The sequence below is a fragment of the Bos taurus genome, chromosome 10, assembly GCF_002263795.3.
Source record: "Bos taurus isolate L1 Dominette 01449 registration number 42190680 breed Hereford chromosome 10, ARS-UCD2.0, whole genome shotgun sequence".
In the NCBI taxonomy this organism is placed as follows: Eukaryota; Metazoa; Chordata; class Mammalia; order Artiodactyla; family Bovidae; genus Bos; species Bos taurus.
In genome coordinates, this window is record NC_037337.1 from 58,206,355 (window position 1) to 58,228,592 (window position 22,238).

At 44.1% G+C, this 22,238-nt stretch overlaps 1 protein-coding gene across 1 annotated transcript in view; it reads left to right on the top strand.

Annotated features, from left to right (window-relative positions):
• The window catches only part of GNB5 (G protein subunit beta 5), a 32,745-nt gene extending 14,189 nt beyond the window's left edge, over positions 1 to 18,556 (top strand). Inside the window, 8 exon segments of the mRNA NM_001099070.1 lie at positions 2,174 to 2,250; positions 5,856 to 5,988; positions 9,163 to 9,306; positions 11,103 to 11,194; positions 13,471 to 13,519; positions 15,127 to 15,223; positions 16,109 to 16,275; positions 17,603 to 18,556. Coding sequence (NP_001092540.1) covers positions 2,174 to 2,250; positions 5,856 to 5,988; positions 9,163 to 9,306; positions 11,103 to 11,194; positions 13,471 to 13,519; positions 15,127 to 15,223; positions 16,109 to 16,275; positions 17,603 to 17,614 — 771 coding nt within the window. The 3' untranslated portion in view covers positions 17,615 to 18,556.
• Positions 18,557 to 22,238: the final 3,682 nt, after the last annotated feature.

Consider the following 22,238-nt stretch of genomic DNA (forward strand, 5'->3'; position numbering starts at 1 on the left):
CTGTGTAAAAAATAAAACCCATATCTGTCTCAACAGCATCCTTATTGTGCACTATTGAACATGTTCACTAAATGTCATAATGGGCAGTTGGTGTGGTCAAGAACCATCTTTTTTTTTTACTTTTTATTTTTTAATTTTTAAACTTTACATAATTGTATTAGTTTTGCCAAATATCAAAATTAATCCGCCACAGGTATACATGTGTTCGCCTGAACCCTCCTCCCTCCTCCCTCCCCATACCATCCCTCTGGGTCGTCTCAGTGCACCAGCCCCAAGCATCCAGTATCGTGCATCGAACCTGGACTGGCATCTCGTTACATACATGATATTTTACATGTTTCAATGTCATTCTCCCAAATCTTCCCACCCTCTCCCTCTCCCACACAGTCCATAAGACTGTTCTATACATCAGTGTCTCTTTTGCTGTCTCGTACACAGGGTTATTGCTACCATCTTTCTAAATTCCATATATATGCGTTAGTATACTATATTGGTGTTTTTCCTTCTGGCTTACTTCACTCTGTATAATAGGCTCCAGTTTCATCCACCTCATTAGAACTGATTAAAATGTATTCTTTTTAATGGCTGAGTAATACTCCATTGTGTATATGTACCACAGCTTGCTTATCTATTCATCTGCTGATGGACATCTAGGTTGCTTCCGTGTCCTGGCTATTATAAACAGTGCTGCGATGAACATTGGGGTACACGTGTCTCTTTCCCTTCTGGTTTCCTCAGTGTGTATGCCCAGCAGTGGGATTGCTGGATCATAAGGCAGTTCTATTTCCAGTTTTTTAAGGAATCTCCACACTGTTCTCCATAGTGGCTGTACTAGTTTGCATTCCCACCAACAGTGTAAGAGGGTTCCCTTTTCTCCACACCCTCTCCAGCATTTATTATTTGTAGATTTTTGGATCGCAGCTATTCAAGAACCATCTTGTAGAGCAAAGTCCTAAATGGTCAACGCCCCTGGGGAATGACAGAGATGACAGTAGAGCAGCTTGCAGAGGGCTTCCCTGTATGTGCCCTGCCTCTCCCAGCACTCCTCAGCATCCTCAGGAGTGGGGAGTGGGGACCCTTCCCCGGAGGCCTTAGCATGGTGGGAAGCACACGCTGCCTGGTTTCTGGGGAGTTGCAGTGTTGCCACTGGAGGCCCCTGGCAGGGTGTCGTCACTGCTGGTCAGCAGGAGGGCTGCATGCCCTGTGCTGAGAGTGGCCACCTCACCTCCTTCGTGACACCCTGAGGCTATTCATGGTGTCCAAAGGGCTGCTAGACTGGGAGTGACAGCAGAATCTTGACAGGAGTATCAGGGCCAATGTCTCCCCACAAAAACACAGAGGATCATAACAGGAAAGAAGACCAGCACTCGAATGTGCTTTAGAAACCGTCTAGTCCCATCTTCCGCCTCGCCGGGTGGAGAGGGAAACTGAGGTGGATCCGACGGCCAGCCTGTGTGGCCGCACGTATCGCTGGTGTTGGGACCGGGACCAGGGCCCAGGGCTCCCAGGGAAGTAAGGCCACAGAAGTTTTTTAAGTGTGCCTTGGTTGCCTATCTGTGTAGGCAGGAGAATACGGGTGACTCAGACCCCAGCCAGAATCCGAGGACTTTCATGTCCTCTTAGTGCTTCCATTTTACTGGTTCCCTTTTCTCCCTCCACTCCCCCTCCCCACCCTCACCCACACTCCTGCCTGGAATGGTTTAGGACCCACAGGGGACAGAGGCTATCATATACTCACTCGCAAGTAAACAAACTTACACATATAAAAAGTCAAGAGTATGTTTTAAAAATAGCATCTGAGTAAATAAGATGAAGTGTGTGTGTGTGTGTATATATATACACACATACACACACACGTATATATCTGAAATGAAATTTGGATAGTCTTTTCAAAGAAAATGAGCCCCAGTATTCATTCAGAACAACAGGGGGAGTATAGCAGTAAGAAATAAGATGTTAAGGATACTTTTTTGCTCTGTGAGATTTTTCACTCATAGAATATATGATATAAGGTTTGGATGATTATTGGAGAGCTGAGTCTCCTCACCAGTCTCAACCCCTTTGCAACTGGAATGTAATTTGGTAGATGCCTCAGCCATTTTCCTTGTTAAAAGCTGACACTTGTGTAGAAGCGCCCTCATTTGTTCTGAGCACGGTGTGTGCTGTGTTTCAGGAGCACGCAGTCACGATGCCCTGCACGTGGGTGATGGCATGTGCGTATGCCCCATCGGGATGTGCCATTGCATGTGGGTGAGTAGGGGAGACAGCAGCCTTTCATGTGTCCTGTTAGCCATAAAACACTGTTCTATAAACAAAACATACAGATAAGAACTTGTAATTTTTGTTGATTACTTAAGCATTGTGTAATCCTCCTTGAATTTTACCAAGGAAAAAGAAACTGCAGAATGTCTTTCATAATTGATTTTCATTACAGATTGACATTAGTATAAGTTTAAAATCTATTCTCTCTGCTCTCAGATGCTGTTGGCAGGGACCACAAATTTGGGCAGATACTTCGGAAAGCATGTTGGTAATACGTATTCAAAGCCTTGAAAAATTTATGACCATTGATCTAGTGATTCCACGTCTAAGAACTTGTTTGAAAGAAAGAAATATAGAAAAAAAAATGAGCAATAACATTTATTGTATTGTTATTTAAAATAAAGCAAAAAAGGGGAAACAATATGCCCACCAAAGGAAATTAAGTGAATGGTGGTACATGAATTGAATGGAATATTATATACTGTTAAGAAGGAGATTCTTAATGACAGTAAGTGAAAAGAGCATCAAGAGTAATAGAAATATTGTGCCTTAATCTGTTTTTCTTGTGCTCAGTTTAACAGAGTTGGCAGTGAGAATTGCAACCACTATAATTCCCTGTCCTTGTGTTAATTCTGGACCATTCAAAGTATATCTATAGTAGGAGCTCAGCCATATTTAGAGAAGAAGCGTCAGCATAAAGGCTGCAATGAAGTACACCAAAATGCAATTGTAGTTCTCCTGGATGTTGAGACTATGGATGTTTTTCTCTTTGTCACAATTTTGTCTATTTTCAGTTTTTTTTAAGCATATGTTATTTTTATAATCAAGAGAAAAGGGTTTTATTTCAAATATGAAAATACTGGACCTCCAAGCAAAAACTTTGAAGCCTTCTCCAGCCAGGGTCACCCTAGCCATCACTCCCTACATCTTCTCTGTCTAGACCGTTGTTTTAGGGCAACTTCCCACTCTCTCCACTTGCTGAGATTCCCTCTGGAGACCCTGCTTATATACATGCATTTCATATTTTCCCATTTTTTAATAACTCAAAAGTATATTGTATCATTTTATAACTGGATGGCAATATTTATGTAAACTGTATATCAATGTACTTCCTAAAAGGATATGAAGGGACAATAAAAGATAAAGGTATAAATATAGATGTGAACACACATACATGTTTAACACATTTATATACATATGACACAGTTATAAGGTACGTGTGAAGGAGTTCAGACAGCTCAGCAGTTACATGGCATAACCCCCACTAGACTCTCCTCAACTTCACATAGGCACAGGGTATGCCCCAAAATTACCATCAGGCTCAGTAATTAACTAGAACTCAGGAGAGTGCTATACTTAACGCTCACAGTTTCATCACAGTGAAAGGATACAAATTAGAACCAGCCAAAGGAGGAGATGCACAGGGCACAGTCCAGGAGGGCTCTAAACATGGAGCGCCCAGTCATCCCCTCCCTGTGAAGTCACGTGGCCTTCCTTCTTCTTGCATCACACTGCAGGACTTTTGTGCTTCGCATAGCATTACAACTAATCCTAAGTGTGAGTATCCCAACAGAGCTACAGCAGTGACCCTGAAGCTTCAGAATAGGAGAACATATTTCACCTCGAGGGTTAGGGAAGCCCAGTCTGGAGCATGCTTGTCCGTTGTCACAGCCAAGTGCCAATCGTTCTCACCCACATGATCTATAAACAAGCTTGCCAAGGCCAGTCACTGGTCATAAACTAGCCAGGCCTACACCTGTACCTCCAAGCAATTAGAAAGGTACAGGGCCTCAGAAGAGAGTACCCCTCCCAAATGTCATTCCCCACTAAATAGAAGCAGGGCTCCTTGGAGTCGGTCTGGGCAGGAAGAGAATAAAGCAAGCTGAAGGTGTTTCCTCGTTCCAGGAAGCAAGGGAACATTCAGTCATATCAGTGGCGTCATATCAAATGGAAAACAAGACCTGCTTGAAGGGGCCCCCAGTGTCCAAATTTGGGATAATTTCAGCATATCATGAAATGATGATAGTAATGGATCTTAACACTTTTGACATGCCTTCCTCACTAAGTTTGATCATTTCTGGCCTTTGATTTAGTGAGAGACTTGTGACGGTTCCTTTCACTTAAACACTTGGAGGCCATTGTAGGGTTAATAATTGGTTGAATTTCATTATTGTTGTGTCTCAGAAAATAGGCAGGTCTGAGGGGAAGAAGAGAGATGGAGGAACAGCTGAGCGGTGGAGCAGTCAGAACACATGCAGCATTTATCGATTAAGTTCACCATTGTAAATGGGCACAGTTTGTGGCATTCCTAAACCATTACAGTAGTAACATCAGAGAATCGGTGATCACTATAAAACATGTAATAACAATGAAAAGGTTTGTAATATTGTGAGAATTATCAAAATGTGACACAGAGACATAAAGTGAGCAAATTGCTGTTGGAAGACTTACACTGATAGGCTTGCTTGAGGCAGGGTCGCCACAAACCTTCAATTTGTAAAAAATGCAAAATGCAGTAGAACAAGGTATGCTTGTAATCACCAGCAAGTCACCCTTCCTGTGGAAAGATCTTGTGGTCCCCACTTTGACCAAATAATCAAAGTTGGCACCACCAATCTTGGGATGAGAGGCATGGCAAGCCTCCTAAAGTGAAGCAGTAGGAAAGAAATGCACAAAAATGTCACATTTGTATTATTGCCAGAAATGTTATACTTAAATGTAACATTAATAAAAGTGAAAGTGTTAGTGGCTCTGTTGTGTCCAGCTGTTTGTGTCTCCATGGACTGTAGCCCACCAGCCTCCTCTGTCCATGGAATTCTCCAGGCAAGAATACTGGAGTGGGTAGCCATTCTGAACACGACAAATCCAGACTGTGTGACATTCTGTAAGACAAATGACCTAATGAAGTCTCTCATTATAAACAGTCAAAAACTGTGTCTGTCCTGCATTAAAAGATCTTGTTGTTGTTGTTTAGTCGCTCAGTCGTGTCCAACTCTTTGCAACCCCATGGACTGCAGGCCCCCAGGCTCCTCTGTCCCTGGGATTCTCCAGGCAAGAATACTGGAGTGGGTTGCCGTTTCCTTCTCCATTAAAAAATCGTAAAAAGATACAAAAACAGAATGTAATGTGTAGACCTATTTGGGCTCTGGATCCTTGAGACAGTTGGGAAATTGAATATGGATGGCTTACTACATGGTGTTACGGAATTTTTGTTAGTTTTCTCAGATGTGATAATGAGTTAGAGATTATAAAGGAATGGTCTTATTTTTAGGAGATGTAATTTGCAGATTGAAGTGTTTAGATGTAGTATGTCATATCTGCAACTTGCATTCAAATGGTTCAGAATTTGCTCCCACAAATGCAACAAAATGTTAAGTTAGCGAATCCACGTGAAGGGATCTGGGAGTTTGTTGTACTACTTTTCTTTCAGTTTTACTATTCATTTTAAAATATTCAAAGTAAAAGTTTAGGGATAGGTTACAACATATAATACCGCCAAAGGAAAACATTTTGAAAGTGTGTGTGAATGAGAAAGTATACACATGTTCTATTGCCCTGTATTAACATTTGACACTTCTGTCTTTCCCTGCTAGTGGTTTGGATAATAAATGTTCTGTGTATCCACTGACGTTCGACAAAAATGAAAACATGGCTGCCAAAAAGAAGTCTGTTGCTATGCACACCAACTACCTGTCGGCCTGCAGCTTCACCAACTCTGACATGCAGGTAAATCAGGGGCCTGCGTGATGGTGGGCCAGCCTGCAGGGGGAGCAAGTTCAGTCGTGGAGAACTAAAGAGGGGGTGCAGGTGAGGAAACTGTTCCAGTGTCCCTCTTTACAGGAGAATGTGTGTGCTCCAGCAGTTGGCCCTAAGAGGAAGCTCCTGTTGCTTCTCACTGGTTTTATCTGTACTATAATTTATATATATATATATATATATAATTTTATATAGAAGACTAAGTCACTTTAGTTGACTCTTTGCAACCCTGTGATCATATCCCACCAGACTCCTCTGTCCATGGGATTCTCCAGGCAAGAATGCTAGAGTGGGTTGCCATGCCCACCTCCAGGGGATCTTCCAAACCCAGGGTTAAAACCCATATCTACTACATTGGTAGGCGAGTTCTTTACCACTAGTGTCACCTGGAAAGCCCAAGTATAATATATATATGTGTGTGTGTGTGTATATATATATATTATAATTTTGACCATACCACATGGCTTGCCGAATCTCAGTTCCCCAACAAGGGATTGAACCCAGGCCACAATGATGAAAGTGTGGAATCCAAACCACTAGCCCATCAGGGAACTCCTAGTTACATTATCATTTTTAATAAGATCAGAAATGGGTAGAGTCGGGGCTGTTAATTGTTGGTACAGTTGAAATAATTCCCTGCCATATCAAACCTCCTCCTCTAATTGAGTTGGTAGGGTGGGAGTGGATCAGGGAGTCTTCTGGGGTGGTAGAAATTCCTATCTTGAGTGGGAGAAGTGGTCCCAGGGTCCTTCTGGGTGCTGACTTTCAGACTTGTGCACTTGACACACCTCACTGTACCTATATTAGACTTCTGTTTTAACAAATGTGAAAAAAGAAGGCTTCATATAGAAAATCTGTACCCTACTTTGAATAAGCCACAAAGTGGAGGTAATACATAGGCTCCATTTTCTTTCAGAATCCTAAACATCCTACACTGCCCTTGTCACTTCTCTCCAACAAACCCTCGTAGATGCCACCACCCACATGGCCAGCTACCAGTGGTGGCTGCACAGCGGGGAGGCTGGGAGCCTGGAGCAGGAGTGGGGGGTCATAAACATGCCTTGAGAGGCTGCCTTGGAGGACAGTGTGTTGCCAGTGAGGTGTGAGGGGAGCACTGTGGGAGGCAGGCAGCCTGAGAGGTAGGAGGGTAGGTTACGTGCCCTGCATGGCGGAGCTGACCCTACAGACGGTGGGCGGCCATTGCAGGGGCTGGGGCAGGTTGGGTTTATTTGAAGGAGGAGATTGTCTGAGTCAGACTAAAGCCCGTTCTGGTTTCAGCTGACTGATGTCAGGAGGCGGGCCAGCAAGGGCAGTGGCCGGGAGACCTGGGGATGGGGAACTGTTCGGTTGCTGTCTGGGGGCCGTGTTCTGACTGGGAGGGCAGCGTTTGCCCCTGTTGTTCGCCACCAGGAGTCTCGCGTGTCTGTGCAGTAGGGGGCACGGTAGCCCTGGCTGCTGCCGTGGCCATTCCTCACATCTTTGGGTGTGAGGAGCAGCCAAAGCAACAGAAGATGTTCTAAACCAGGTTTTATTATCCTGTGTTTCGTTTTTCTCACCTACAGGTGAGGATGGTAGTATATTCCTCCCTCATGAGGTTTTCTGAGGGTTAAATGAGATGATTCATGTAAAATACTTGGTGTTGTTGCTTAGTAGCTAAATTGTGTCTGACTCTTTTGCAACCCTATGAACTGTAGCCCACCAGGCTCCTCTGTCCGTAGGATTTCCCAGGCAAGAATCCTGCAGTGGGTTGCCATTTCCTTCTCCAGAAGTACTTGGTATAAACCCTGGTAAATACCAATAAATGCTAGCTCTTATTATTTTATTATTAACACAAAGCTTCACAGGTAATTCAGGTGCATGGCCTTTGCTGCGTACCACTGAACTCATGAACTAAGCCTCCTTCCAGCCCTGGGATCTAAGGTGAAAAATGAAAACCTCAAAAGGCTGGTATAAGACCTGCAAGTTCTATACAATCCAAAATAAATGAGTGACAGTGGAGTGAGAGGATCTGTTTAGTGCATTTATCATAATGAATGTTTGATTTTAAAATTTTATTTTTACTTATAATGAAGAGCACAAATATTTAAAATATTTTAAGATTAAGAATTTACTGTTAACTTTTAAAAACTATTCATTTCTTTGATCAAAGAGTATGCCAGGAAAATTTTCCATTAAAGAGCTAGACTGAGGACTTCCCTGGTGGCTCAGACGATAAAGAATCCGCCTGCAATGAAGGAGACCTAGGCTCAATCCCTGGGTCAGGAAGATTCCCTGGAGAAGGGAATGGCAACCTACTCCAGTATTCTTGCCTGGAGAAACCCATGGAAAGAGGAGCCTGGTGGGGTATGGTCCATGGAGTCACAAAGAATCAGACATGACTAAAGTGACTTAGCACAGCACACTCTGTTTCATTAATTTTTTACAAAGCTATTAGTCCTGCTAATAAGTTGTTTAGTTAGTTCAGAGTCTTTATCTCACAGGATCAGGTTATTTCCTGGAGCAAGCAGCTAGTTTATTTTTACTTGGTCTCAGTATTGTCTAATGCAGCACTGGGAAAGTGTGGCTTGCCCTGGAATTGATTAACACGGGGACAGGGAGTTAGATGGGCTTCCTGCCAATCCTGTTAACAGAGCTCCAGGAGAGCAGCGACCAAGGCACAGTCTTTCTGCAACCCTGCCACCTAGTGGAGGGCCTGGACGTGGTTAGCACACAGCAAAGGCCTTGGCCCTGTACGTGTGTGTCCGCACCACTCAGTGGCCCAGGGAGCCTCTGGGTGTGGGGTGCATGCTAATGTCTGGGAAGCTCAGTGGTAGGCTTGGCTGCCTGTGGAACCCGCTGGGGGTTCTGTTCAGCAGGTGTTCACAGAGTGCTTCCTACGTGTCAGGCAGGCAGGTACTGCAGGAAGGCCTCCAGATTTCATCCTCTGCAAGAGGACAGGAATGTAAACAGCTCACGACAGCAAGGGTGTCAAAAATGGACTGTCTTTCTCAGTACTGGAGAAAGAGTTCTGTGCTAGAGTCCAGATTCAGCAGGGGTGTGTGTGTGTGTATGTGTGAGGAGCCTTCTCTTCCCTGTGGAACTGCAAGCATCTGCTTGGCTTCCCAGAGGCCCTAATGACACCCTTCCTGTCCTTTCCGGCGGCAGATCCTGACGGCGAGCGGTGATGGCACATGTGCCCTGTGGGATGTGGAGAGCGGGCAGTTGCTGCAGAGCTTCCATGGGCATGGGGCCGACGTGCTCTGCCTGGACCTGGCCCCATCAGAAACCGGGAACACCTTCGTGTCTGGGGTAAAGATCCCAGGAAGATCTCTAGGAGCCCTCTGTCCCCCAGGGAGCCTCAGGGTGGCACTTCCTGTCAATTTGTGGGACAAGACGGGACACCCCTGGAGCGGGGCTGAGACTCCTTGGCTGAGTAGCAGAGAGTTGGCATCCAAGAGCAGTAGAGACAGCAGCCAGGACACCAGGCGGCTCAGGTAGAAACAGCAGTGAGGCATAGCTGTGGTGTGATCAGGGCTTTGGCATCAGTGGGACACTCTCCCACCCCACCCCTGCCAGCCTCCAGCCCCTCCAACTCCCAGGCACAGGGAACAGTGTGTCTGAAGACTCAGAGTCGGCAGGCAGGCCACCATGGCAAAGGAGCACCAGACGAGTTAGGACACCCGGGACCCACCTTTGCTGCCTGACTCCACATTTCATCCTTTGTAAATTGTGTAGAAGGCACAAAAGCACTTGCCCCCCACCTCCCCATATATTCTACTGTATTATGAATAGTAGAGGGAAGAGTTTCCAGTGTGTTATGCAAGTAGGAGAGGCAAGTATTTCTAGGACATCTGGGAATAAGTGTGGAGAACTGAGCTGGCTGACCTGACCCTGGTCCTGTCTCATCTCTGTCAAGAGACAGTGGTGGGAGGGGACAGAGATGCAGACACCATCTAATGATGTTTGCAACCGGAAGACATAAAGGCCCTTTGTTCCAAGCTGCCAACCTCTTAGTTCTGGACCTCAGGTGAGGGTTGTGAAGCCTCTAATTGGCAGGGACACTGATTTTCTTCTTGAATATTTGGCCCCACCTGTGTAAGTTTAATTCACGTGTCTTTGTATAATTGTATTTATCTCCAATCAACTACACTGTTTTTTCAGATTGTTGATATCATTATAGATTATATTCTGTCTTTCAGAGTATTAAACTTCATGATTTAGGGTCCTCCAAAGATTTGAAGACACTCTGATTCCTTTGTCCGCATTCTCAGTAAAGATGTTGGAGAGTTGAATCCCCATTGCAGGTCTTTCTGAAACATCAGTATGGTACCTCACCCACCCCTTCCTCTGAGTTGAAACCAACAATCTAATTTTAACCCATGTTTCCTTCTGTTTGTCCTTTGAGACTCTAATTATACAGCTCATGCTTAATCACAGACTGCTCTGCAAAAATTTATCAAAATGCTTCTAGAAGCAGGATAGTATGCATAAACTTGGTGTTTTTGATTCTCTGGGTCATGTTAGCTACCCAGAGAGGGTTCATTTTATAGGTATTGAGGCCGAGACCCAGGGAGGTGACTTGCCTGAGCCACCCAGCTGACTATGGGCAGCCCCCTGACTGGGCTGCTGGGCTGCAGCTGGCCAGGAGCACCTGGCTGTCCACCTGTCTTCAGGCTGCCCCACACACCTGAGGCAAGCCTGGGGGCTCCCACCATACCCACTGTCCACTTGCCCTCCCCTCTGGCCTTATAGAAGCAGAGATAAAGAGGAGGGGGAAACATGAAGAGAAATGCCTAGGAGGAAAGGAAGAAGGAGGCCCTGGAGAACTTGCAGCCATTTAGAAAGATGGCAGAGAAGAAAACATGCTAAAAAGGGTGTCTGGGTACTTTCTTTGGCTCCCCCTACCCTAGGACCTAGCTCTGACCTCCTGAGGTCAGAGGGAAGTGGCCTTAAAGAAAGCTAGTCTTAGAAAAAAAAAAAAAAGCATGTTGTCAGAGCCCTTTACTAATGGGAACTGAACGATCTCTGTGACATAACCAGAACTCATACCTGTCTGTGGGCAGTCCTTGCAGTAGTCATAACTCGGGGTAACTTTACGTTTGCAGGGATGTGACAAGAAAGCCATGGTGTGGGACATGCGCTCTGGACAGTGCGTGCAGGCCTTTGAAACACACGAATCTGACATCAATAGTGTCCGGTCCGTGAGTAGAATGTTCTCATTGCTTCTCTATTTTCTGCTGTCTCCTAGCCTGGGCTAATGCTTAGCCTCCAGCCTCAATTTACTTTGCTGAGAGAGGCTTTTCCAGCAATAACAGCTGATGTGTGGTGAGACCGAACAATACTCCAGATTTCTTGGAGCATTTCAATGTAATTTCACCAGGAGCAATGGCTATTTCCTGTCTAAAGGAAGTCAGTGTTTTTTGTTCATTCATTCAACCAATATTTATTAAGTACTTATCTGTTGAACATTATTCCAGGAACTGGGAATATTGTTTTAAACAAGATAAAAATTTTCTACTTTCCTATAGGAGACAAATAAGACAAAGCACAGATAAATGTACAGTATACAAAGATACTGATAAGTTCCATTGAAAAGTAAAACAGGGAACTGTGATGGAGATAGGTTATTTCTTTGACTGGTCAGGCATCTCTGAGAAATTGATGTTTAAATTGATACCAGGATAGTGAAGGAGCCAGGCTTTCAAAGAGCTGGGAGGAGGATCAGGGAGATGAGATGCTCAGGGACCTAACAAAAGGCCAGGTGACCACTTGAGGTGGCTAACATGATACAAGTTTTGTCTTTAAAAGATCACTCTGGCTGCTGTATGGAGAATGCATTGTAGGGGAATGAGAATGGAAGTATTATAGCCAGTTAGAAGGCTGTTGTGTGAGTTCCAGATAGAAGTGATGGTGGCTGAAACTAAAGAAGACACAGTAAGGATAGAAATGTCTAGAATTGGGAAGGATTTGAGATTTTACCCTGATTGCAGGCTATCAAGTAAGGCTTCCAGAGTTTCATGGGTGCTGGTAAAAGGCGTAAGATTCCTGGGTTAGAGATGAAGGATAGTTGATTACTAATAGTGATGGTGGTAGCTATGCTAGTTATCCAAGCTCCAGTATCACAGGGTGACATGAAAAGGACTAAATGACACCTGCACATTCAAGGGGTTGCATTTCAGGAGGAGAATCCTGAGCTCAGGGAACCTGAATCTGTTATAAGGGACATAAACCCTGATCCATTTGCTAAATCCGGGAGGGTTGGAAGCAGTGCAGGGAGAAGGCAATGGTTGCACATGGATTCTGGAGTTCTGTCTTGGGCTAGCCAAGCTTGAGATGCTATTGTATGACCAAGTGGAGATGTCAAGTAGGTAGCCGGATCTGGGAACTGGATTCCAAGAGAGAGGTCAGGAGTTAACATATACATTTGGAAGATGGCACCATCAGGACAGCATTTAAAGTGTAACCACTGAAGAATCTTCATTATACTTAGAGGAAAGCACTAGACTTATTCCCCTTAAAAGCTAGAACACAGTAAGAATAATTACTTTATTAGTAGAAATGTTAATAAGAATTTTCTAGCTCACTGACCTTAAATGTAGGAAGGGGAAAAAACTATCATTTTTTGCAGATGTGTAGAGAGTACCTAGAAAATCCAAGGAAATAATTTGAGAAATTACTACAGTAAGTGAAGTTATTAAGATACAAGATAGACTATAAAGCTACAAAAATAAATTCCTATATATTCATGAAATAACAGCTTAAAATTGCATATTCTCTCACCCATGCTGTCCCCTCAACCCAGAACCCTCTTCTAATATTCATCAGGTCTCAACTTACAGTACCCTCTCTCCAGAGGCCTGATTATTGAGGAGAGGATGACTGTAACAGTAATCATATCATTAATTGCATTCATTTTATCTGGCCCCATGCCATTTTTTTGTGTGTATACTGTCTTATTCAGTCTTTACAATAGGAAGTGTGCATTATCCTCCTCGCTTTTCAGATGAAGAAACTGAGGCTGGGCCAGTCGAAGTCGCTTGCCAAAAGTACCCCCTGTAGTGAGTGGCCAGTGTAGTCCCCTTTCATCCAATTGCAGCGTCTGTGTTTGTAAGCACTGTCTTATCCCTGACCTCTGGCCAAGCCTTTGGAATGGGGTGTGTGATCAAGGGAAAGTAAGGATATAGGCATCTGCCTGTGTTCAGTGTCAGATACAAATAGACATATTGTCTCATTTATCCTCACCAACACTCTGCAAGGCCAGTGTCACTGTCCCCTGTTTACAGAGAAGAAACTAAGGTAGGCCAGTGGGGCCTTCCTGCTGAGCCTCCGTTTCTGGTCTCTGTAATGAGTAGTCCTTGTGTCCCTAGAGTCCGAGGGCCCAGCGTGGGCCGGCCTTCCAAGAGGCTTCTGATGGTCACCCAGGATTGGGAATCACGGCTCTAAGTGCCTTCTCCCCACACTTCCTCTCTGCAGGTACTACCCAAGTGGAGATGCCTTTGCTTCAGGATCAGATGATGCTACGGTATGTTTAAGTCCTCAAGAGCTTTTCCTATTTGAAGGAGAGATATGCTGACTTAATTTTATGTTTCAAAAATAATTGTTTTCCTGATTACAGAACTGATATGACTTCTATAAAGAAAACTTAGGGGGAAAAAACTAAATTTTGTTAATCATTCTATACAAGAAAAATCACAGTTGAGTAAATTCCTTTCTGTCTTTTTAGTTTTTAAACAAATGCTGTTTTATAATTTGCTTTTTGCACTTAGCAATAGATTGTGAACATTTTCTCATGCCAATAAATACTTTCCTACATTATATATTCTTAATGATTGAATAGTTTTCCATATTATGGATATGTCATCATTTACTAACCAATCTTCAATCTGGGGACATTTAGGTTTTTTTTTAGGGTTTTTTTTCCCTGTTAAAAACTCTGCTATAAGCAAGTATTTTTGGTACCTCTCTTATTGTTTCCTTAGGATGAATTCTCATACATAAACTTGATGAGTCAAAAACTGGCCTAATTTTAAGTCTTTTGATACTAGTTGCAAAATAATGTTGACCTGTTTTTCAGTAGGCACAACCTTACTATGCTCTCAAAATAGCAAATATCTTATTAAATAATGAATTTCACCTTAGTTTGCTATTGTGAAAGAAATGACAAGGAATAGACTGAGAGTTTGTTAATAATGAAAATTTAAAACTTCTGTATGCCAAAGAATATTTAACAAAATATAAGGGCATAGATTTTGGGAATTTTAAAAGCTTTCCTTATCCTTTGTAATTTCTTGGAAACAATTCTAAGGATTCCATTCCTTAGCTATTCTGAGAAAATATTAAAGATACATATAAAGATTTTGATAGCAGAATGATCATGGCTTCCTCATAATTTTATTTATAAAAGAGAAAAATTAGACACAATCAAGACACTTAGCAGAGTATGGCTAAGTAGATTCTGATCTATCCACATGAGGAATATAACAACCACGTTAATCCTATTTTTTGAAGATTATTATTGAAGCAATAATGAAACAGCCACCCCATTTAAATCCACACGTAAAATAGATTAAGACTGGGACTTCCCTGATGGTCCAGTAGCTAAGACTCCGAGCTCCCAATGCAGGGGTTGCAGGTTTGATCCCTGATAAAGGAACTAGATCTCACGTGTTGCAATTAAAGATGCTACATGCCACAATAAAGACTGAAGACCCTGTGCGTGCCACAACTAAGCTGTTGCAGCCAAATAAGTAATTTTTTTTAAAGTAGATTAAAACTGAAGGAAATAGCCAGGTATTAGTAAACATCTCTAGGATTTCCTTCTTTATGCATTTCTGAGATTTTCTGAATTTTCTACAATGAACACATATTTCTTATCAGAAAAAAAGAAGGCTTACATTTTGTTTTTTGTACTAAAGAAATCTGCATTTGCTGTTTCTTCGAGTCTCCAGTGCTTCATGGGGATATAATAAGAATTGGGATTGAGGAAGAAAATACTGAGAGAAAGCGAAAGGTTTTCCCCTTGACCCTCAAACCACACAAGCTACCGGCACCTGCCTGTAGCTCTGTGATCACTGATGCACCAAACAGGACCCAGAAACAAGTGCCTCTTTGTGCTCTTTGTCACCCCAGTGTCGCCTCTATGACCTCCGGGCAGACAGGGAGGTCGCCATCTATTCCAAAGAGAGCATCATCTTTGGAGCTTCCAGCGTGGACTTCTCCCTCAGTGGTAAGGTTTTCCTGGGACTGTGAAACGGGACCCCAGAGAATCCGTCAGGCTTCCCCTCAGCTGAACTTCCTATGGCTCCACCTGCTGAGAGTCTAGCCTGCACTGGTTTTCCTCCAATGCATTTTTGACACCACATTTTGCCCAGCTTGAAGCAGCTTCCCCAGCCCATACATGAAGGCTGGGCCCATCTAACACTCTTCTTCAGAACAATGATATATCAGAACTCCATCTGCTATGCCTTTAGGCATTTCCTCTCCAGCCTTCCATTTCCCCCTTGACACTTGAAAAGGGACTTTTTTCAGAGGTGGAAGGAGTGAAGCGAGAGTCCCCTTCTTGTTGCCCCGAAGCTCACGTCGCCTCTGCCTTCGCAGCTGGAGAGGCTACCATGGAAAGTCAGGGCAGCACTGGCACATTGTGTCCGTGGACCATTCAATTCTCCCAGACACCTTCCAGTCATGCAGCTGTGCCTTTGTGCTGCTGCTGCTCCCTGGAACATCATCTTCCCTCCCTTCTCTGCATGGCAAACTCCTATTCAACTCTCCAAGGCCAACTCAGATAGTGCTTCTCCCATAGTATCCTCTTTGATCCCCTTGCCTCTGTGATCACATAGCACTTAACACATAGCTGAGCACTTCCATTACAGCCCCTTCCACACAGCGTGCAATGATACATGAGTCAGCCCGCCCACCATCACCCTCCACAGGGGCCAGCAACTGTGCTTTCTCCTCTTTGAATCCCCAGGGCAAACCACAATGCCTGGTATACAGTGGGCACTAAAGCACTGTTTATTGAATGAATGAGTGAACGAGCACATGAATGAGCGTCATGAAAAGAAAATCAAAAGGAAGGAGCTGGTTGAGTAACCATGTTACCTCTTGTTTTAAGGTCGCCTGCTGTTTGCTGGATACAATGATTATACCATCAACGTCTGGGATGTCCTCAAGGGGTCTCGAGTCTCCATCTTGTTTGGACATGAAAACCGTGTTAGTACTCTACGAGTTTCCCCTGATGGGACTGCCTTTTGCTCAGGATCATGGGATCATACCCTCAGAGTAAGAGAAGCTTGTTCTACATTACTGTGTGTGTGAGAGCAGGCGGGATTGGTCTTCTTGAAAGCAGAGAGGTCAGAGTAAGCTAGGATGTGCCTGGGCAGCCAAAAGAGAGCTCTAATTTCAAGTCTGTAGCCACAGAGGAATGATTTGCCTTGGGAGGTAGTGAGTTTCCCATCAATGCAGGTATTCCAACACAGATACCCTAAAAGTCTGATTCCAGCCTGTGACAAATCCAATTTCCAATCTCACCTCCCAGGAGCACCAGGATCCTTATCCCAGTCACAGACCCCTGTGAAGTTCACACAGAGGCTTCAGGAGACCTATGAAGTCTGTGCAGTTACATGCTAAATTGTGTATATGTGTGCATTTTTCCAGGAATAGTGTCCGTATGGCTTTATTAGATTCTCAAAGAGCTCCATGACTGTGTCAGGTGTTGGCTCCCTAGAAATGCCACCAAAATAACTGTTCAGCAAGCAAAACTTACTTCACTGTGGAAGATCACAAGCTTGACAGTCATCTTAGCATTTCAGAAGGAGAGAGCAAAGGCAGATATTTATCTGCCAAAGGTTTTAGGGGTCTGATTGAAGGTAAATCTTTTGATGGAGGGACTTAAGTAGGATTGAACAAATTTGGGACATAGCTTAAGATTGTTTGCTGGACACAGGGTCAGGGGAGGGAGAGAATTTCAAAGACTGTCTAGAAAAGTAGCTGGTCATTTGATGCTGCATATTATCCTAAGAAGTGTATGTCATTTCTAAAATGAGTAATTGAATAGTCCAGTCTTAGGATAAATGGATTTTTTTCAAAATTCATGAAATAAACAGTGAAGTTGTGATTCCATCATCCTGGGCAAGAGTTTGATAAATTAATAAAGCCATGTCAGTATACCCAGAGAGCTGGATGCATACAGAGAATTCCAGTTGTCAGTCTAAGAATTACCATTCCTTAGCAAGGGGGCCTAGAGAAGGAAATGGCAACCCACTCCAGTGTTCTTGCCTGGAGAATCCCAGGGACGGGGGAGCCTGGTGGGCTGCCGTTTATGGGGTCGCACAGAGTCGGACACGACTGAAGCGATTTAGCAGCAGCAGCAAGGGGGCCACAGATGCCCTTCAGACAGTTAACTAAGGGAGAGGGAAGGCGAGGGCCAAAGAAGCGCGTTTGAGTCGCTAGGACTGAAGTATTATCCTTCTGAGACATGTGAGTGCTCTATTTTGGATGCAGTGTGTATGTTTGTGTATTAAAAATTTTGATTTTCTGTCTTTAAACTCAGATTTTACAAATGTCAACTGGAAAACAGACTGAAGATTGTCTGTCTGTGTCTTTGCAGGTCTGGGCTTAATCACAGTGCACATGGGCACCTGAGAATAGAACCTGAACTCATCACATGTAAATAGATCTTACTTCTAGAGGGTCTGAGAGTTTCTTGCAACTTAGCTTCAAGTGAGCAGCTCCGTGACTGACAGTTCACCAAACGCCTCCAACATTACTATTAAAACCATCACCCTGGAAAGATCCCGGTGTGAACCTCCAACACTATGAAAACACCTTCCAGCACAGTGTTTTTCATTTTGAACATTTTTGCAAATATATCTGTTTTTAAGATTATTATAAATTATACTAGTCTCAACTCATTCTCTATTCCTGGTAGAATTCTACTATTCCCAGTAGAATTGACCATTTACTATATCCCGTTTTGTTTCCTGGAATCAAGATTTTTTTTTTGGAGCACTTTAAAAGCTGATTTTTCTCAGTGTGCATTCTGACATTTGAAACCTTCCCCAGGAACTGCTGATTTTAATGGACTATGTGAGGACCACGTTACTTGGTCTTAGAAGAAAATTCCAATTCCAAATGTAATAAGACAAAATCAGTTCTTTTACATGTGTTTTTATTGTGAAAGTATCCTTTTCAGCCTTGCTTCCTCTTGTCTTTTTTTTTCAGGTAAAACATTTCCGTGTTACAAATGAAGCAGAGATATGGGTAGAATAGACAGGTTTGATCTATGTTTCTTGTGATGGTGGCTTGTATCGGGAGGACGGGACATTTTCTGTCATTAGAGGGAAAAGCTGAGTGCTGTTTGGGACACAAACGCTTCTCAGAGGAACCAAAACCTTTCTATGTGGGAACAGAGGACAGTAAACTTATTTAAAAACCTATTTGTGGTATTAGATGTATTAGGATTAGTAGCATCTACTCAAGCTAAAGTGAATCTTGTCCATATCAATTATACTCGTATTTATTGCATTGCAAGTGTAATTACATACACAGATTGTTAGCTCTTGAATGATGATGTCTTTGCTTCACTTATATGGAGGAAAAAAACATAATATCCTGCCTTTATTTAAAATTCAGCAGATCCTTCTGGAAGATACCAAGTGCTTTAGTTGTAGGATCCCTTATTTTCAAGTGTAGAAGCTCATCCTTTGTTTTAGAAACTTCCTCATTCATAAAGACGGGATTCATCACTTAGGGAAATAAAAGGTCACCTCAAACCAAAAACCATTCCTGGGTGAGGCTTGCCCTCTGGGTGGTTGGGTCTGCCGGGCCATGTCCTTGTGTTGTCTGAGGGCTGTGTGTGCTGAGTCCCCCAGATCCTCGGTCCCCTCTCATGGCCCTGCTGCAGCCTGGCCCTTCTCCTGATGGTAGTTCTGGCTTTGCAGGCCCAGCCCCAGGTTCTGCTGCTTGCAGAGGCCCTTCCAGACCTGGAGCCATCTGATAGGCCTGTAAACCTCAGGGGGTGCACCAGGCCCACCGACAAAACTACTCATTCAGATATCAAAATGAGTCAGAAATTCCCCAGGCCAGCTTTTCCATAAACTCTTAAAATAAACATAATGGTTATATTCAATCATTTGCCAAGAAAACATTTACTAAGGGTTTTACTACACAGTAGGTCCTGGAGTAGAGAGAGACCATGTGAAAGGCTCCTACTCACCTCCCCCAACCTGCACCCACTCCATCTCTGCTGCTCTACCCACCTTGAGAACAAGACAGAAGATGGGCCAGAGCATAGCCCAGAGGGACACCTTTCAGCACCTTCTCCATTTAGCAGACTCCATTCTGATCAGGGGCTCAGGGAAATGGGCAGCAGGTCCACCCAGTTCCTGCCAGCTGCTGAAGTGCTGGCCCCACAACGTGTCCTGTGAAATCCCCAAGCTCCGCTCCCAGAAGGTTCTCCCGAGTTTGTTCCTGGGCTCCTCATTATGGTACTTCCTTCCCGGTCTCCCACAGACCCTTCCATGTGTCTGCACTCTGACCTCGACCTCCCAGAAGTGAAGGAAGACAGGGCAAAGGAGAAGTCACTCAGATGCAAGCAAATTCAATGTATATTTGGAGAGGTGGGAGGTATCGTCAGTATATGTGCAAAGTAGTCCCTAACTTTACAATCAGAAAAGTGACTTTCAGGGCCCTAAGAAAGTATTCCCTCCAACACTCACCCCCATGGGCAGTAAGCCACCTCCCCTATAAGTATTTAGTCTCACTTGGGTGTTGTTCAGTAGTATTATTGATGAAATACGTGGTTGGGAATATACAGACTACATGGAGATTCAGGGATTAAACTTTAGGTAATAAATTGTATTTTGCATATTGAAAATAGTACTGAGTGGAGTTTGTTAATCAGGCTTTCTTTTTTTTTAGAAGACTAGGAGGCAAAGGTCCTAAACCATTGTGGTGAAGGGGCCAAACAGATGTGCCCACTGGTGTGCACAGCCTTGGACACCCCCTTTCCAGCCAGCGAAGAGAAAGGTTAGGCAGAGAAGGGGTTTAACAAGGAGGTGTGTGATGACAGGTGGTGTGGGACATACCTGTGCACTAAAACCAAGGCAGCTGCTTTGAGGGAGCGGGCGGCTGGCCTCCCAGAAGCGGGTCTGGGTTCGGGGTTCTGCAGTGAGCCCGGGGCCAGAGCAGGCACCCATTATCCACTTCCCTCTTCCTATCCTGGGCCTCCTCCACACCCTTCCCTGCATTGTAAGTGACTTTAAAAGAGCACAAGATGTAAGGGCCGTTGCAACCTGGCCTCCTAGTTGCTTGGCCATCTGGCTAGAAGGTGATCCTGCTAACCCTTGATTGATCTTAAGAGGGGGACAGCATAGGGACAAAGGTTTAGACCGAGCTTTTCCACTTTTACAGGATATATAATATCTAAATGCCTCTCAGCCTCAGTTTCCTCATCTAGGAAATGGGAGAGCTCTAAAGTTCCTTCCCTCTTACCTTTGCTGTTCTCATCCTCTCCCTTCCAACTCCTCCTGTCCCTTCTCCCACATTCTTCCCCTTGTCCTCCCATCTCCCCCTCCTCTCTCTCCTTATTTCCCCTCTTTCCTTGTCTCTCTCCTCCTCCTCCTCCCTCTCCCCCTCCTCCTCCTCCCTCTCCCCCTCCTCCCTACTCTCCTCCTTTTTCATTCTTTCCTCTCCTCTCACCCCTACAGTCCCTACTCATGTATCAAAATAGTAATTATTAAAGATTCATCTAGGCTAGTGGTTCTCAATGTTTTCATCTAAAGATATCTCTACACTCTTAAAAATTATTGAGGACCCAAAGAGCTTCTTGTTTATGTGGCTTATATCTATCAATATTTATCATATTAGAAATGAAAACTGAGAAAAATGATGAAACACAGGATTCCAGAAGCACATATTCTACCACCCATCAGTAGCTCTTGAAAACTCCTGAGAAAATCAGAGTTTTAAAAGCCACACGTACAAAAAAGGAGTCAGTATTATTGTGAAAATAGTTTTGACTTTGGAGAGTCCCCTGGAAAGACTCCCAGGGTCATACTGACTTTGAAAGCAGCATACCTGGGCACAGAGAGGCAGTGGGCAAGGCAAGAGACCAGCGGGGGCTGTCTCTTTGACAGTCTTTTCAAAGGAAGACCCTTGGGATTCTGGGGTAAGCCCAACTGCTGAGTTCAAAGATTAACTGGCACTGGGATTGGAGCTTCCCTCCAAGCCTAGGATTGCTGACTGAGCAGGCATTTGTAGATCTGCGTTCCCCACATGTGCCCACTGGCTCAACAGCAAGTTGAACACACAGACCCTAAGGCCCCTCCCTGGAGATCAGGATAAGGCAGGACTGAAGTGGGCTGGGAATTCTGATGAGGGGGCAAGCTGGGGAAGGGTCTCAGTGAATCTTCTTGTCTGTAGATCCTTTGGGAGCACGTGCTCTCTCACCAGTGAGAGGGGAGAATCAGATCAGTCTTCAGAGCATCTGCCAACGCCTTTTTCTCTAACCAGGGCTTGGTGCTAGCTAGGCTGGCCTTCAGGACTGGTCAGTCTCCACGGTGCGTGGACTTACAGTAATTCTGGTGAAAGAAGTGAAATGAATATGTTTCTGTAGTTGCGAAAAGGATGCAGACCCTCCAGGGAGGAGATGGGATCAGAAATAATGTGCTGGTTGATTTAACCACATACATAAGAAAAACTCAGTGCAAATATGGTATGAACATTTATGCAAAGACTGTGACAACAAAAATTGCCTATCTTTGAACCCCAGGTTATCTGACCAACACACCACTGGGGAATGCTTAACATTTGCCTGGTTACTCATGTAAACCAGGAACCAGAAGTCGCTGTCTGTGTTCCCCAGTAATAGGTGGCCTTCCCCTCCTAGGCGTGTACCTGAGGGAAATGAAAACATGTCCACACAGAAACTTGAGCACAAATGTTCAGAGCAGCTCAAAGTGGAGCAATTCAAAGGTTCAACTGCTGATGAATGGATAGCCAAAATGTGGTCTATCTATACAATGGGATATTTTTTAGCAATACAAAGGAATTAAGTACTGATTCAAGCTCCAACATGGATGAGCTTTGAAAACATACCAGGTAAAAGAAGCCGGGCACACAGGACCCCATAGTGAATGATTCCATTTACACGAAATGTGCCACTTTCATGATAGGCAGATCCATAGCGACAGAAAGTAGATCAGTGGTTACTGAGGAGATTGGATATCCTTTGAGATAATGAA